The sequence below is a fragment of the Vicia villosa genome, unplaced genomic scaffold (genome assembly GCF_029867415.1).
Source record: "Vicia villosa cultivar HV-30 ecotype Madison, WI unplaced genomic scaffold, Vvil1.0 ctg.000032F_1_1_3, whole genome shotgun sequence".
NCBI lineage: Eukaryota > Viridiplantae > Streptophyta > Magnoliopsida > Fabales > Fabaceae > Vicia > Vicia villosa.
The window spans coordinates 268,102-283,919 of NW_026704967.1; the positions used below are offsets into that span (position 1 = coordinate 268,102).

Genomic DNA, 15,818 nt, shown 5'->3' on the forward strand with positions numbered 1-15,818 from the left:
ATTTTGTACATAGTATAGTAAATGGGAATGAGTCATGATTATGTTTTGGGCGAAGACTAGGGGGAACAAGTGCCTCATGTGGTCCACCAAGGTCAAAGCTTTTTTTGTAACACTATTTTGAAGTGCTTTTGTTTTTTTTTTCTTCAAATTTACATGGGTTTCCCCATATCTCAAAATCCCCCAATTCCACATTTACATGTTTTTCAAATTCTGAGGCAGTTGTTATTTTGTAATTTGTCTTGGATGTCTTCATACAAAACACCATAGTTATGGTACTTAAAAAAAGTTAATGCAGAGGGAGGAATTAATGCAACAATCTGAGTCAATAAAACATTTATCTATAGCTATTGAGATGTCCATGTGGATGGCGTAAAGCTCAATCTGAAGAATGTCTAAAGTTCCTAGTAAGTATTCAAAAAATTCTAACTGCCGAGGCAACTACCATCAACGTTAATGGTGGTGCAATGAACGTTGAGGTTGGTCTGTAGAATGTGCCGCAGTGCGTCTGTGTTAAGAGTTGCTGAAATAGGTGTATAAGGATTGTGGAGTGTGTCAGACATACCTTTTCCAAACCTATTGTTATCATCCCCGGTTAAGAAAGAAAAATCAGAATTTGCTAAAAGATTTTGAGAATCTCAACAATCAACGACACAATGTAGGAAGAATTCATCATCCAAACCGCAATGAGTACATAAAGTTGAAGTTTTTTTAATTGCAGTGATGTAACATAGAAAGAGTAGGAAGTTGTGAGATTTCTTGCCTTTGCAAACACAGACTACATCTACAAATATAAGGTGTGATATGAGTGGTCTGTTGGTGGAGTTGCACATAGGTTTTCAAGAGTCACGTCGAACAACATAACATATGAAAATATAAAACATTTCATGCAATTAATGAAAAAGAGGGGAGAATGATCTAATGAAAAAGAGTGGAGAATGATTTTCCTTGACGAAGGTCATGGGAAGGCTTGAAAGATAACACATTATTTTCATTCCACATGATAAAAATAAAAAAAAGAGAACACAATTCATGATGAGCTCCGGATCAAATGGATGGAAATCTAAATTTAGTAAAGCAAGTTTGAAGAAATCTCTAATTGACATTATCAAAGGTTTTCTCAAAATCAAATTTGAAGGCGACATCTCTTTCTTTCTTTTTGCTTCTTCAATTTTTGCATAACATAATTGATTTCTTACAAACTAATAACATCGTTAAAGCGCTTCTATCTGGTAGGAAAATGCTTTAGTAAGGACTCATGATAATATCAAATAAGAGTATGAGGTGGTTGACAAAGACTTTAACTAGTAATGATCTTATAGAAAATGTTGCAAAGACAAGATGGGCTATAATTTTTTAAAACTTGTTAGAGATTGCACTTTCAAAATGAAGATTTTTAGGGTTTAATTGATGTTAGGATCAAAGTGCCCTGTAGAATAAAGCGTGACTTACAAAATTGAATATGTTATCAACAATATACTAATATTGCGTGCACAACAATATGTCTAAAAAATAATTTTACACAACTAAATCAAACATACCCGTAATTTTTATTATTTATTTTTTAGTGAATTTCACTATTTTTTTCCTGAGAGATATTCATATTACACTATCCTCCTTTCTTGTGTCAAAATATATACTTTTCTTCGGGTCAGGTTGATGTGCATAAAGTATATCCTTATGCACGGTGCATAAGTCTCGTACGAGTAATATTTAAATTGTTCCGAGTAACATTTTAGTTAGAAACGAGTAATAATACCATAATCCATGAATAATATATGCATTATTTGTACACATCTATTAATTATGAGTAATTATTAATTGTGAGTAATGAGTACACTATTCTGAGTAATATTTACACCATTTTGAGTAATATCGAATTTTAACTATTTTGAGTAATATATTTATTATTCTGAGTAATATTTATACTATTTTGAGTAATCTGTATATTATTTTAAATAATAAATATAATACTTTGAGTAATATAAGCAATATCTGAGTATTTATGCACCGTGCATAACATCCCCTTTCCTCCTCTCTTATGCAAAATACTATATTACACTACTCTCTCCTCTTGTGTTAAAATATACGCTCCCCTCATTTCTTATGCAAATATATTACACTTTTCTCCTTTAATAGATACTCATATTACATTATCTTCCCCTCTTAAGTTTTTATTTTTTTTTGTCTAGTGACCATAATTTCATCATTTAAAGGTGAATAAATAGGATGTTGCGGTTTTAAACTCACTCACATGAAATTAGATGATACTTAAAAGTGAATAAATTAGAAAATTTCTCTACCCACCTCCCTATGGGGGATCACCCCCAGCGAAATTCCCAAACTACCCCTGCTTCGGAAATGAACTTCCGAAGCGCTTTTTTTTAAAAAAAATTTCCTTGATTCGGAAGTTCATCTCCGAAAACACCTCATGGGGGGTGCGTTCGGAGATGAACATCCGAAAACACCTCATGGGGGGGTGAATTCGGAAGTTCATTTCCGAATTATGCAGAAACTGTGTTTTTTTTTTATGTTTTTTCTTAAACGCAACCGCATTTTAATTAAACGTTACCGGCAAATAAAATAAACAATAGATAGACTGAAAACACTAATATGATAAATAAACAAAAAAAATACTAATATGAAAATATTATATACAAACCGAAATAAATAAAAATAGTGTGCTAAATATACAATCCAAAATCAAAAAATGAATAAACCCCACCACTACTGAGTGTGCCTAACCCGCTCAACCTGGGCCCTCCTCTGCCGCCTGTACCCCGCCGCACGGCCCGCATCAGTGACGATCATCTCCATCACGGCGACTGCCTCTGGTCCGCCATGATGAATGACACCTCGATGCAACGCGTCCCGCCCAAGCATCTCTATCCGCTGGCAGATCGGAAGGAGATCAATGGCGTGGTCATCCTCCGCCTGCCGGTTCTCCAGGATCTCCTCGTGTGCTGGCCTAGGAGCGCCAGGAACGTCGGGTCTCAAGAGAGGATGGGACACCCGGTAGAACCATGTGACGTACCCCTCCACACTGTGCCAGTCCTGGGTGACCCGCATGCGACGGTACTCCTCCGGTACCACATGATGCTGCCACTCCTCCCATATGGCAGTGAGCTGCACTCTGGTCACTATGTCAGGAGCAGCCTCGAAGGGTGACCTGGGTATGATCTGCACGAACCCAAACTGCCGCATGCACCGCTCCGGGAGATACCGGACCATGATGCCGGTCCCGCATGCCAACCAGCCTGAATATAGAGCAACCCCGTCGAAGGGGACAACCTGAGCATAGTCGGCGAACGGCCTCCAGGTGACGTCGTCGTGCATCGTGCGGTCCAGGTACAGGCGGTATGGTCCCACCGCATCGTTCCCCCTCTGGAGGGCGTATCTGGCGGCCCTGGGCATGGCGTCAACGTACGCAGGATCGATGTGGAAGCCGTGGATGCGGGAGAAGTAGGAGATGATCCAGCTCTGAAACACAAATACGATAATGTATTAAAAATAAATACGAAACATAAATAAATAAATAAATACGAGAATGTGTTAAAATCAAACGTACCGTAAGCAGAGTGCAGGATCCGACCAGCTGCCTCGTCCTCCAGTTGGAGGCCTCATTCAGCTTCTGGTAGAGATATGCCAGAGTAGCTGCCCCCCAGTTCCACTGGTGAACGGTATCCAGGTCCATGAAATAGCGGAGGTAGGCCACGTCGACGTACCTGGCGCTCTTGTCCACAAAGCATGCAGCGCCTACCACATGCATGTACCAGCACCGAAGAGCGCAGCCGCGGTGGTACTCCCTGAATAGGTCGTTACCCTCCTGCTCGGCCTCGACCGCCGCGTCCAGGTGGAACTCAAAATAGAGGCTCAGTGTGTTGAACCGGACATGAGGCCCAGAAGTCGAGACGCACTCCAGGTGAGCAACCTCGTGCGGCAGGCCCAAATAGTGCATCATCCACTCAATGGCCTCGACCCTCTGGATCCTGGAGTGGTCCAACAGCGGCCCCCTAATAGGCAGGTGGAGAAGACACTGGACGTCATGCAAGGTGATCGTCAACTCCCCCACCGGCAAGTGGAAAGAAGACGTCTCCTTGTGCCAGCGCTCCACAAATGCCCCCTGCATGCCGGTGCTGATGGTGGTGTACCCGGTCATGCAGAGCCCGCAAAGCCCTGAACCTCGCACATGGTCGTTAAACCACTGAGCTGCTGGTTTAAACAGACCGAAAATCTTCCTAGAGTGGTTCACCATTTTCAATGGCTCTCTCTCCTGTTACAAAAAAAACAAATAAGCGAGAAATAAACGGTAAAATTATAAAAAATGGTGACAAATAAACGGCTAAGTTAAAAAAAATACCTCTCCCTCCCAGATCCGCCGAGCGACGTGATCCTGGTAGTGAATCAGCAGGGAAGTGTCAAAAGGCCCTCCCGGAAAGCTATCCACCTCCTGCTCCTCCTGCTCCTCCTCCTCCCCGACTGGAGGGTCAACATCCGGTATGACCTCCTCCTCCTCCTCATCCTCATCCTCATCCTCCTCCTCTCGCTGGCGGGAAGAAGATACCTGAGCCAGCCTACTCCTAGAGCCTGAAGCAGATGAACTCTCCACCAAGTCCTGTGGAACGCGGACACGGCGTCCCCGTCCCTGCCCCCGTCCCTGGGTCGACGCCAGATGCGCCGCCGCCCGCTCGCGTCTAGCCGACGCAGTCTGAGACTCTCTCCCCTGTCTGATGCGTGCTGGCTGGTCTAACATGATCCTGTAAACAATCGAAATCGATTAATATGCGAGACAAATGAAAAAACAAAAAAAAAATGAACTTCTGGTACAGTTCGGAAGTTCATTTCCGAAAACTGGGATGGAGGTGTTTTCGGAAATGAACTTCCGAAACACCCCCACGCAGAGCTTCTCTGCAACCTCCAATGGCAGACCCAAAACCCTAAACCAAATCCATTTTTTTGCCTACTAAACATCCTAATATCAGTACTAAGCTATCTTAATGTCATTTTTTCAGATTCTAAACACCCTAATATAGTTTAATCAAATAGATCTAAAACTTGAAAAAACAATGATAAACTTACCAATTAGTGTTTAATGATGAGTTTGGTTGAGTTTGGAAGAAGAGTTTGGCTACTTCACACTTGCTTCTGCAGAAATTTCGCCTATGGAAGTGTTTGATGATGATTAGGGTAAATGATTTGGGGGAGGGGGAGAGTTCTGCTTAATTTGCAGAACGCGTTTTATTTCGGAAGTTCATTTCCGAAATTGTAGTTTCGGAAATGAACTTCCGAAATAAGACACTTTTTTCAAAAAAAAAGGCGCTTTCGGAGATGAACTTCCGAAAACACCTTTTTCATGCATTTCGGAAGTTCATTTCCGAAGTCAGGGGTATAATGGGGTTTTCACCAGAGGTGGACTAGAAGATAGGGAGGTGGCCAAAGAATTTCTCATAAATTATACACTTACATCCATTCTTCAACAAAAAATATTTAAAAAATGAGACTCTCCTCCCATAAAAGATGAATAAATTACATTTTTCCTTTTTCTTAGTGGCTCGTATTTCTCTTGTCTTTAAAGCTCACACAAGTTGTTGAACATTTTAAGAGATTGATTCCAGTACTTTCAGCAAATATGGATCTTAGTTGAAGTCCTAGACTTAACACATATTTCTTCCTCATCATTAGCGCCTTTGACTAGTATCTCTTATACGTTGAACCTCTTGATATAGAATTGTGTCGGTATGTCTTTCCATTGTCGGATGGATCCCAGGTTTTCCACTGGCTTGAGTTTCCTTCTCGACACCACGAAGTGCATGAAAGACATCTCCTTCTAGTTCCAATATTTTCAGCGAATTTGGGACATGTGAAGTGCTTGTTTTCCATATCTTTTACGGAGTCGAGACGACAACCCATGCTAGTTGAAAGCCTAAGATCCATCATACAAGGGAAAGGCGAGCCACTACGATTCTACATCCAGAAGTTCAATGGAAAATCGATATTAGTCATGAGTGCCAACGAGAAGATGAAGAATTACTTGTTAAGTCTAACACTCCAACAAATGTCCAAATTTGTCGAAAGTATTGAAATCAAGATCCATAAATCTTGATAATCTCATTTCCACTTATGTATTGAAGAATGTGTACAACTGGAGGATGTTGTCAAATATTTAATCAAGAAGGGGAAGTTGTCCAGAGTTTCCCCAAAGACAAAATTGGATATAAGGGAAAAGGGCTTGAAGAAGAAAACCCGCAAATGAGAAAGAGTGAAATAGTCCATGTGGCTAAAAAAGATACATTTCGACCAGGGATAAGAAAATAAATTAACAGTAGCATACAACGTCACAAGAAGGACATTCCGCAAATTGGAAGGACTAATCATCTAAATGAATATTGAGGAGAAGCCAGAATAATTTTGGGAGAAACTTTATATCAACATCAAGATAGACTCATGGGGTTTAGAAGAGACAAATATTAGAAGTGACCTACTAAACAAGATCACACATGAACAAACCATGGTGGCATGAATGGGGTAGTTTTAGGAGAGTTCCCTCATAATGCAATTTATTCATCTTTTATGGAAGGAGAGTCCAATTTTTCTAATATGTTTTGACGAAGAAGAGATGTGAATGTATAATTTATTCACCTTTAAAAAGCATGTGAATGCATGAGTGCAGGTTTAAACCTGCAATATCCTACTTATTCGCCTTTAAAAGTAGGTAAAATTCTAGTTACTAGGCTATTTGACTGGAAAAAAAGTATAAAAGGGGAAAATAGTGTAAGATGAGCAGGCTTGAACATGTTCATTAAGTACATTAGAAAAAGTTTTAAGACCTCTAAATTTTAGACTGCTAATATAAAGTATAACAAACAATTTAGACTCATGTACATGTTATTTAAAATCATAAACCTCATACTCACATTCCTTACTAACTTAACCGTCACAATGTTTGCAATTAAAATCATAAACATCGTATTGACATTCCTTACTAATTAATCCTTATTGACATTCCTTACTAATTAATCCTTAAACCCAGTAGCAAAACAACGACTATTGTCTAGTATTCAAATCCTTCATATCCTCTAGATCCAACCGAATCAGAGGTAAATAACGAAGGAAAGCCCTTAGAGCAACAATATCCTTATTGCTACAAATGACTTTAGTGACTTTATGATGCTTGCCTCCCCAAGGCATTACTGCCTGAATGTGAGGCTGCATCGCAACCTGGTTTTTCTGCAGTAGATTTGATAAACTCGCTGCTGAAACAAACATGTGCTAAGTAAAGGCATAATCTATTTCAGCCATTGATACTCATCTCACTAATTCTGGAGACTGCAATATGCATTGCATACTTCTTTCAAAGCCAATAATTGTGAGACCAGTTCTCCCATCCATCTTTTAAAAATTCCTTTCCAACCAATAACAGAAATTTATATAATTTTTCCCATTTTGGTTCCAAGATAACATACATACTTTTTGGATTAACTTATTTTAGAATAAGTGTTTTTTATTTCAGCTTTCTGACAAAACGTAAATAAAAGGATAAATTACCATATACAATCCCAACCAAACATGCCCGAAGGACTTAAATCTTGGCCAAAAGCAAATACAATGAACTTTTTTTGACCAAAAAAGAACTGTCTTTCTTATGTAAAATAATATAGGCAATAATCACTTCTATTTGTTCCCTCTAAAAACACCGAAACCCTAAAACCAATATCCCACAACTGACAATAAGAGATTGCCAGTATGACTCTACCTATATTTGATCATTATTTATCATTATACAAAAGGATCACAAATTTCTTTATCCACAAATGATACCTACAACAGATATGTGCCGAGGTTTCATGATGAGCCATTAAGGAAATGTGCCAATGCCTTGTCTGTATCATTGTCATGCATAACTAAGGCTTCTGCAACGCTGTTTGATGAAAATCCCATTTCACGCAGAAGGGTGTATCCATTGACAAATTCTTGAACCTTCAAATGAAATATTACACTCAGTCAGAAAAACAAATTAATCAGCAAAGGAATCAACAAAACTGTGTGACACCGCTTTTGGGAAGTTAAGCAGTGGTCTTCATAACAAATTAGAGGTGATCAATATATCGGGGCACATCACCCAAACTACAGTGTATTCCAATTGCTGGTCTGGATATCCAGATCCAAATTGGGTTATCACTCTCGTCTTAGAATTAGTCTCTCTTGACACTAGCAATCAGATATTTGCAACTCATCCCATCAATCAGAAATATATTTAGAAAGTCTGTTAGGAGAGTTCCTCTCTACTGGGCTAAGGCCCAAATCCAGTATCCTATTAGTGTGTGCGCGCGCGTGTGCATGTCGGTGTCCTATATTTTGAAAATCAGCAGGGTATGTGTCTGTGTCTAGAGTCCGTGATTCCTATATGGAAATGTAGTTTGGTTTCAAAACATAAATCTAATAATGGTTAACAGCTGAGTAAGGTTAACTTTACAATTCATACTCCTAATAATAATGACAATGACAGTGAAAGAGTGGGAAATAAGAGCCAAGTAGGTTGGCAAGTAATTATATCTGAACTGGAAGCAGTTTCTCGACAAGAGGTAGAAAAGATTTAACACGATAAGCTCAATAAATTGTCTATTTGGATTGTGAAACTTAGTTGAAAAAATCTTCCATTTTGGCACGAAAACAAAATTATTGAAAATTGACTTTTGTCAACAAGGGGAGCCGGTAGACTCCATAGGTCACCAAAGTTACTCCTTGTTACCAACACAGAAGGAGGGATGGCCAGAAGCAGAAGACAATGAGCCATACACTGTTGTATGCATTGGTTAAATTACTATCAAACTGACCACTTTCTAACATGCTAGAAAAATTATCGTGACAACTAACAATAAGTTCACTGTAATAGTTTGGAGGAGAAACACCAGTATCAAGAGAAGAACCACTTGAATTCATTGAATTATTCAATCTTTGCATGGTCACTGGTCACTGGTCAGTGCATGAAGAGATGTTGGGCATAAATTTATTATTTACGAAAATGAAAATCATTCTTCAAACAATGCTATTATCTGAACATCATGTCCATTATGAGTTACAGGGACAGAGAAAGAGCATACTTTGGTTGGATTATCACCATAATTTGTAACAGCAATTTGAACTGCCTCTCGGCTGAGTCCCATGGCTATATACTTGCTCACAACGGGGTCTGAAGAAGTAACCTGGAAATATAGTTTCATTTTACACCATGTGAGTTGGAAACAGTAAAAGAATTTTATCTATAATCAGAAGGAAAAAATGAACTAAGCATTAAAAAGTGAATAGTAAGTCACAACCTCTGCATAATGAATCAGGAAAAAAAATCATAAACACAGATTACAATAAATTGGAACTTGCTCTAAATCAAGAAAAAACACCTTTGACGAGGATGTATCAGAAGCTTTAGTTGGAAGATTTTCTACCCCAAATTTGGTCCAATTTGGGTTATCCTTCTCAGCTTCGGCCAAAATTTTCCTCTCCAATCCAAAATCAAATTGGAAGTTGCTCCGTGGAATATCTCCCACATGTGGTAATAAATGAGGCTGAAAAATTGTAAAAAAAACAAACATAAGTCACATCATATTCAACTATAAAAACAGATAAAAAAAAACCAATTCACCTAGTAGCAAAAGCATCTTTGATTGCTTTAAGCCCAAAGTGTTCTCACATAAGAGGACATGCAAGACATGTAATATCGAAGCCATTCATGTTGAGTCACTACGTAATGTCTTAACTTTTTGGGATAGTTGGTTCATGAAATATGCAAAGTATGAGCATTTTCACACACTTGGAGTGAGGAAGAACAACCTTAAAAGGGAATTAGATAGGTTTGAATGGAGAAACCCCACTGAATTGATGTGTAAAAATAAGAACATGCAGTAGGTCCTGCTATAACTACATCTTAAAAAAGCCTTATCATAAATCTATATTCTTAGATTTATGAAATACCTGAGATCAAAATAAATACAAAAGGGCAACCCACTTTCAACCAGAGTAGTAAATCTTGGATAGTGGCGCGGGCTGACCCCAAAAATGGGATAGCAGGAAGCGTATAGCTAGCGGGATGGGTGCTAGTTGATTTTTTTTGGACAAATTACATGAATATGAATATTAATTATAAACATTTGAAGTGCAAAGGGAAGAACGAAATGTAACGAGAGGTGAGGAAGGAACTTGGGATTTTTCTTTGGAACTGCTCAAGTGCAAAAACGTCGTGAAGGAAGCTTAAGGTCGAGTAACTCAAAGTTGTTTGAAAAAATCCAAAATTACCCTTTAAACGTTTTAAATTTAAGGGGTAATTTCAGTTTTCAAAGGGAAAAAGGATAGCGGGACAAATACCGCTCCGGACTAGAAACCGCTCAGCCCCCGCTACCGTTATAGTGTTCTGCACTGCTAAGGCTCTTTCCATTGCAAACGGATTCCCCTCAGCTATAGTGGGATAGTGCTGCTATTGGCCACTATTGACTACTCTACTTTCAATAAGAGGTATACAATTGATGTCGATAGACAAATTTAAGTCGTTGTAGTGAGTTGTGACCTATGAAACACGGAAACCCCAAATACAATCCAGACAATGACACGACGACATCAGTAATAATTTGAAAAAATAAATAAATTAAACGCAATCACAAGTATAGAGGAGTAAAATCATAGCTATCATCAAAATCAAATACTTGTACCAATTCACAATAATAATAAAAAAACAATTACCAAAGCTAGATAATCTTACCGGCTGTGTGATCCTAAATTCCGGCTTGATAGCAACCTTAATGCCCAATCCAACTGCAAATTCAATAAACAGAGTTAATTAATTTTGTTTCTATTTCATGTTTTCCACGAATCAGAAGAAAAACGGATAGCGAATGAAAAAACCCTAATTCTAGTGATCAAGGGGAAACCGAAGAGAGAGAGAGTGTTACGAGAAGGTGAAGGAGTGGGATTGTGCTGATAAGGAAAGGGACGAGGCGGGGGAGGGGCGGCGGTTTGAGGGTGAGGACCGATCTTGGGGTAGATGGAAGAGGGCGGAGCACGGTACATCGGAACTTGGGGGCCGGATCTGCTTCTGTTATATTCGTACTCCATCGAGCCGAACCGAACCAACTTTGTGTTGTGTTGCTTGGGAAGGGAATATGAGAAGAAATGGAAGCCGCGGTTGCGCGTTAGTTTTTTTGCTAAGTTTATTGACTAAGCAAGATCTGTCAAAGCTAACACATAAACGATGAGGATTATTAAGTAACACAAATGTAAATTTTGCTGTTTGGATTAAAAATTTGAAGATATGTTAAAATTAGAATTTATGAAATGTCTTTATTTAAGTTTGAGGAATTTTAAATAATATTTTTTAAAAAAAATTAGTTTAGATAATGTGGATTTTTTTATAAAAAAGTTTATAAATTAAGTTTCACATTATTAAAAAAATTACTTCTATTTTTTAAAAAACATTTAAAAATGTTATTGGTAACTAAGAGGTCTAACATGTCGTGTTTGTCCATTTAGTTTGTCATTTTTAGTGGGATGAATCTTTTGAACTCAGCACTCTCTACTTTGACCTTTCTATGTCGTTTTCTTACAAATTTTGTCTGGATGAGTCTAATCAACAAGAACATGCATGTTTGTAATCTTTAAACTTTTTTTTTGAACAGTAATCTTTAAACTTTTAAAAGTCACTAAACATCTTGAATCCATTTATTTAGCTAAGCAAATTGAGTTCAAGTGTCCAACTTGCATCAGCTACTTTGATTGTCCGACTTTATTTTTTTCACACTTGTTATCCCTAATAAATTTATCTCTATTTTTAAATATTAAATTTTACTAAAACTTTTAAATTTTATATAAATGGTACAAAAAGACTAACAATAAACAAAATTTAAATACTCAATGTTAATAAGACAATGTAGGAAAGAATGTGGAACCTTACAATATTATATCATCTTCGGCACACTCTTCTACTACCTCAACTTTAGGGTGGTAAAACGGGTCCAACCAATTAGACAGACCTATTTAGCTTACACTTTAGTACGAGGTAGATAACAGTTTAGACTCGCACCTTCTAATGTGACTGCTCTGCCATGTCCTTTTTTTTTTGCGAACATTTATAGGTGTAACTTTACATAATTTTTTGCATTTTTACTTATAAGATGCAATGTCCAGAAGCCCGCTCCGCCTTCACTTTTTGTGGAAGAGACGTAGGTTTTAGACCCGCACCCTCAACTATGCCCATTATGTCCTGCACCATTCTTTTGCGGACTTTTACGGGACAGACTTGTCTGTTTGCTACCTCTAATCGACTTGTATTACTAGTAACATTTATGACCAATATTTGAATTTGATAACCATTAGTTGAGTTTATTAATGAGATCAGCCCAAATATATGTCTTGCACTCTGTTCCATTCTGGAACCAGAAATATAGAAAGTTACAGAAGTTGCGCCAGAGTAGAGCTTTTGGTGCGACGAAGCGGGGCTATACCTACAAGGTTAGCACTTCAACGCTCAAGCTAGTATGTGAATGAGTAGCGAGTATTCAAATTGTATTTGAAACTTGTTACCTAAAATGACGGCATTCTTTGTATATAGGGAAGAGGAATAACAACCTCGTTATCTTTTATGCATGGAATGTGGAGGGCCGTTGGATGTGTCTGAGAAATAAATCTCCTACAGTTTGGTACATGATAGTCTTATGGTCATGAGAAGATTTTAGAAGTACGGTTGACCATCCGATTGATATGTTTGGTCCGGGGTGCTTCTTCTCCGGGTGGTCATCCCAGAACAGTAATCCTCAAAGCTCTCATATTTGAATATCAAGGTAAGGGTTTGGAGAATTTTGTCCTTGATTATCGACTACCCTTTTTCATGCTTATGTTGATTGAAACACCAAACATTTATTCAGAGGCGTAATTATGATCATTCTTGGGAACTGAAACACTTGAGTGTTATGTGCGAGAAACGCGATTTATGATATAACACCTTTTTTTCTATATTGTCGATACATAAGTATATGAGGAACTAGAGTCACTCCCCTTTTACCTTTTAGTTCATTCTTTCTTTTTTATTCTTGAGTGGTTACCTCTTTTCCTCTCTCAAAACTTTGTCTTCTAGAAATTGAACTTTATTAACGTGTCATGGCTAAACAATTGCAGAAGAATGTGATAGGGAACTTGGTGAACCCATCGTGTTCGTGGGAAAGTTCCATATATTATCGATTGTTTTTATTTTACCAAAGAAGGGAGTCTGAAAAAAGCTTTATCTAGTGAGAATGACAGAATATGCAATGAGTACGGTAATTATATCATCCTTTTGTATGAGTATCTCTTCTAATGGTGGCTCCATCCAAACTTCATCGATCAAGTTGGGTATAAATAAAGGCTTATTAGTATTGGATTGAATATTTGAAGGGAAAACCTTATGTTGTTTTTTTCTTTCATGTCTTTCGCTGCAACGGGGGTACTTTGGTCTGGCAAAGATAATGGAAGTTGGTTATTCTGGTGCCGACTATACAGATTTTTTAAGACTTTCCTGATTTTCCGCCCTGTGTGGAACGGTTCTTTTTGGTTACCCCTTCATCATCAGGCTCATGCGACAATCTATAAGACTGGTTCTTTTTTGTTACCCCCATTCAAGAATGCAAAAACCTTGCAAAATCTCAAGGCGCTCCATAGGATTTGGAGATGGAATATGAAGCAGTGGTGTTTGGATTGGAACTACCTATGGTAAAAGGAGAATCACGTCTGGTTGTTGAAGAGTGTTGTTATTGTGGTTTGCTTCGTGCCTTCGCCAATAGGAGGAGTAATGTTCAGTCAATTGGTGGTTGACGATGCCACTACAGCAGCTGCCAAAGCGGCTTCACCCGCGGTGGTAGAATGAGTGGTTCTCGATCCAGCCATTTCTACGAATTGATGACGTTTAAAGTACTGAATAATGAAGATCTAAAGAATCAGTGTCTCTTTATCAGCATTGAACTCGATTTCGCCGATTGCAATCTTATTTCCTTTTGAATCCTCTACTAACTCGAACTCGAGGAGATTCTCATGCTTGAGGAGTGTACCTGGAAATATGGAATCATAAGATACACGAGAATCAAGTGTTGATTCCCACATACGGAGCCAGTGTTTCATGTTAAAACCATAAATATATGGAGTCATGGAAGCTATGGTGGAGGAGAGCTTTTGATGCAATGGAGCAGAGGGTGTACCTACAAGGTTAAAACTCCAACACTCAAGTCAGTATGTGAGTGATGAGAGAGTATTCAAATTGTGTTTGACACTTGTTACCTGAAATGACATAATCCCCATAGATATATGAGTTGAATAACTAACTTGTTAACTAATTGGCGTAAAATATAGAAGACAATTGGGTGCGTTGGAGGGATACATCTCCCGCTTCCAGATTACTGGAGATTTATTGCTCAGAAGAATGTTCCATAATATTTTGTATGTACTTGAGCTAGATCCATAATGTTACGCCAGAAGGTGACCAATTTAGAAGGGAACATACCTGGTGTAACGCCCCAGACTGCTTTCAGGATTACCGATTGACCCCACAAACTAACACGGGTCTTTTCAGCATGATTTGTCCTTACTCACACGCTTTCCAAGAAATTTCCCAAACGGTCACCCATCCCATAATTGCTCCAAGTCAAACACGCTTAGCTGTGGAGTTCTTATGGAATGAGTGACCTTCTGAGAAGTTTCTCCGAAAGCGTGTGAGTGAGGACACATAATGCTGAAAATACTCGTGTTGGTTTGTGGAGTCATTCGATAATCTCGTCGACATCTGTCGGCGAAGGGCATTTGTAAGGAACCCTCAGCATCATCCCGATGCCTCTATGATGAAGTAGTAGATGGAGAAGACCCCTCGACTAGAACAGATGGAGAAGGCCCAGCTGGAACAGGTGAAGCAGGTACATCTCTTGGAATAACAACTCCTTTAGTCACCTGTGATACTACATGCATCAGTTCACGCCCTACGGATGCATGGTGTGTAGTTCTCCCATGTATAATGCGGTACGGATGGTCGGCCATAATGTCTGCATTGTGATACAAATAAAATTGAGTTAGATACTCTGTAATTATAAGAAGAAAAGGGAAAACAATGTTTGCTCTTCCGTAGATGCATCTACGGAAGTACCTTATGTTTTAAAAAACTGAGTTTCTTCCGTAGGTGCATCTACGGAACGGCCCAACGTCCCATTCTTCCGTAGATGAATCTACGGAAGGTTCTTAAACCTAAAAGTGCAACAATGGCCTCTGGTAACTGTTGTAGATGGTTAAAAACCCCATTTTGGTGGATTAATCGTCCGTTTTACACATCAAATAGTACCTACATTATCTCTAAACTATATTTCTAAAACTATCCAATCATTTCTACACCTAAAAATGAAATTCTAATTCTATTACGAATACTTTAAAATAACTCGAAAAGTCGAATACTTACCAATTAAGTTAAGTTTTGAAGTTGTTGAAATGTGTTGATAGTTGAATTTGACGTTATCGGCCGAACTCGAGAGAAAGGAAACAAATTTTGTGGAAGTTTGAGATTTGATGTTTTGAGAGTTTGTAAATGTGAAAAGTGAAGAATGGGGGAGGAGAAGAGTCTGACGCGAATATAACATCAAATGCTTCCGTAAATGTAGGTACGTAACAAAACAACGTGAAACAAAAAAAATGTGCTTCTAGAGATACATCTACGAAAACATGAGAAACAAATGGTGCAAAAGAGATTCAATGGACGAGCTAAGATATTTCAACAATTTTTGACATCCTATCCATTTCATATCTGCATCTAAATTTATTTATTTAACTTA

At 38.4% G+C, this 15,818-nt stretch overlaps 1 protein-coding gene across 1 annotated transcript; it reads right to left on the reverse strand.

The window, feature by feature from the left end:
• Positions 1 to 7,522: 7,522 nt before the first annotated feature.
• On the reverse strand, positions 7,523 to 11,250 carry LOC131622569 (uncharacterized). Its single transcript, XM_058893607.1, has 5 exons — positions 10,938 to 11,250; positions 10,748 to 10,800; positions 9,396 to 9,560; positions 9,099 to 9,200; positions 7,523 to 7,974 (listed from the first exon to the last, which is right to left on the reverse strand). The coding sequence occupies exons 1-5, from the start codon at positions 11,098 to 11,100 to the stop codon at positions 7,840 to 7,842; spliced, it is 618 nt and encodes a 205-aa protein (XP_058749590.1). The 5' UTR covers positions 11,101 to 11,250; the 3' UTR covers positions 7,523 to 7,839.
• Between the last annotated feature and the right edge of the window lie 4,568 nt (positions 11,251 to 15,818).

Excerpts from the sequence above, each read along its gene's own strand:
- LOC131622569 (XM_058893607.1), bottom strand. The coding sequence starts at position 11,100 with ATGGAGTACGAATATAACAGAAGCAGATCCGGCCCCCAAGTTCCGATG. Across the intron at positions 10,801-10,937 it reads TCCCACTCCTTCACCTTCTC|TTGGATTGGGCATTAAGGTT; the intron begins GTAACACTCTCT and ends TTGAATTTGCAG. Across the intron at positions 7,975-9,098 it reads ATGGTGATAATCCAACCAAA|GTTCAAGAATTTGTCAATGG; the intron begins GTATGCTCTTTC and ends TTTCATTTGAAG.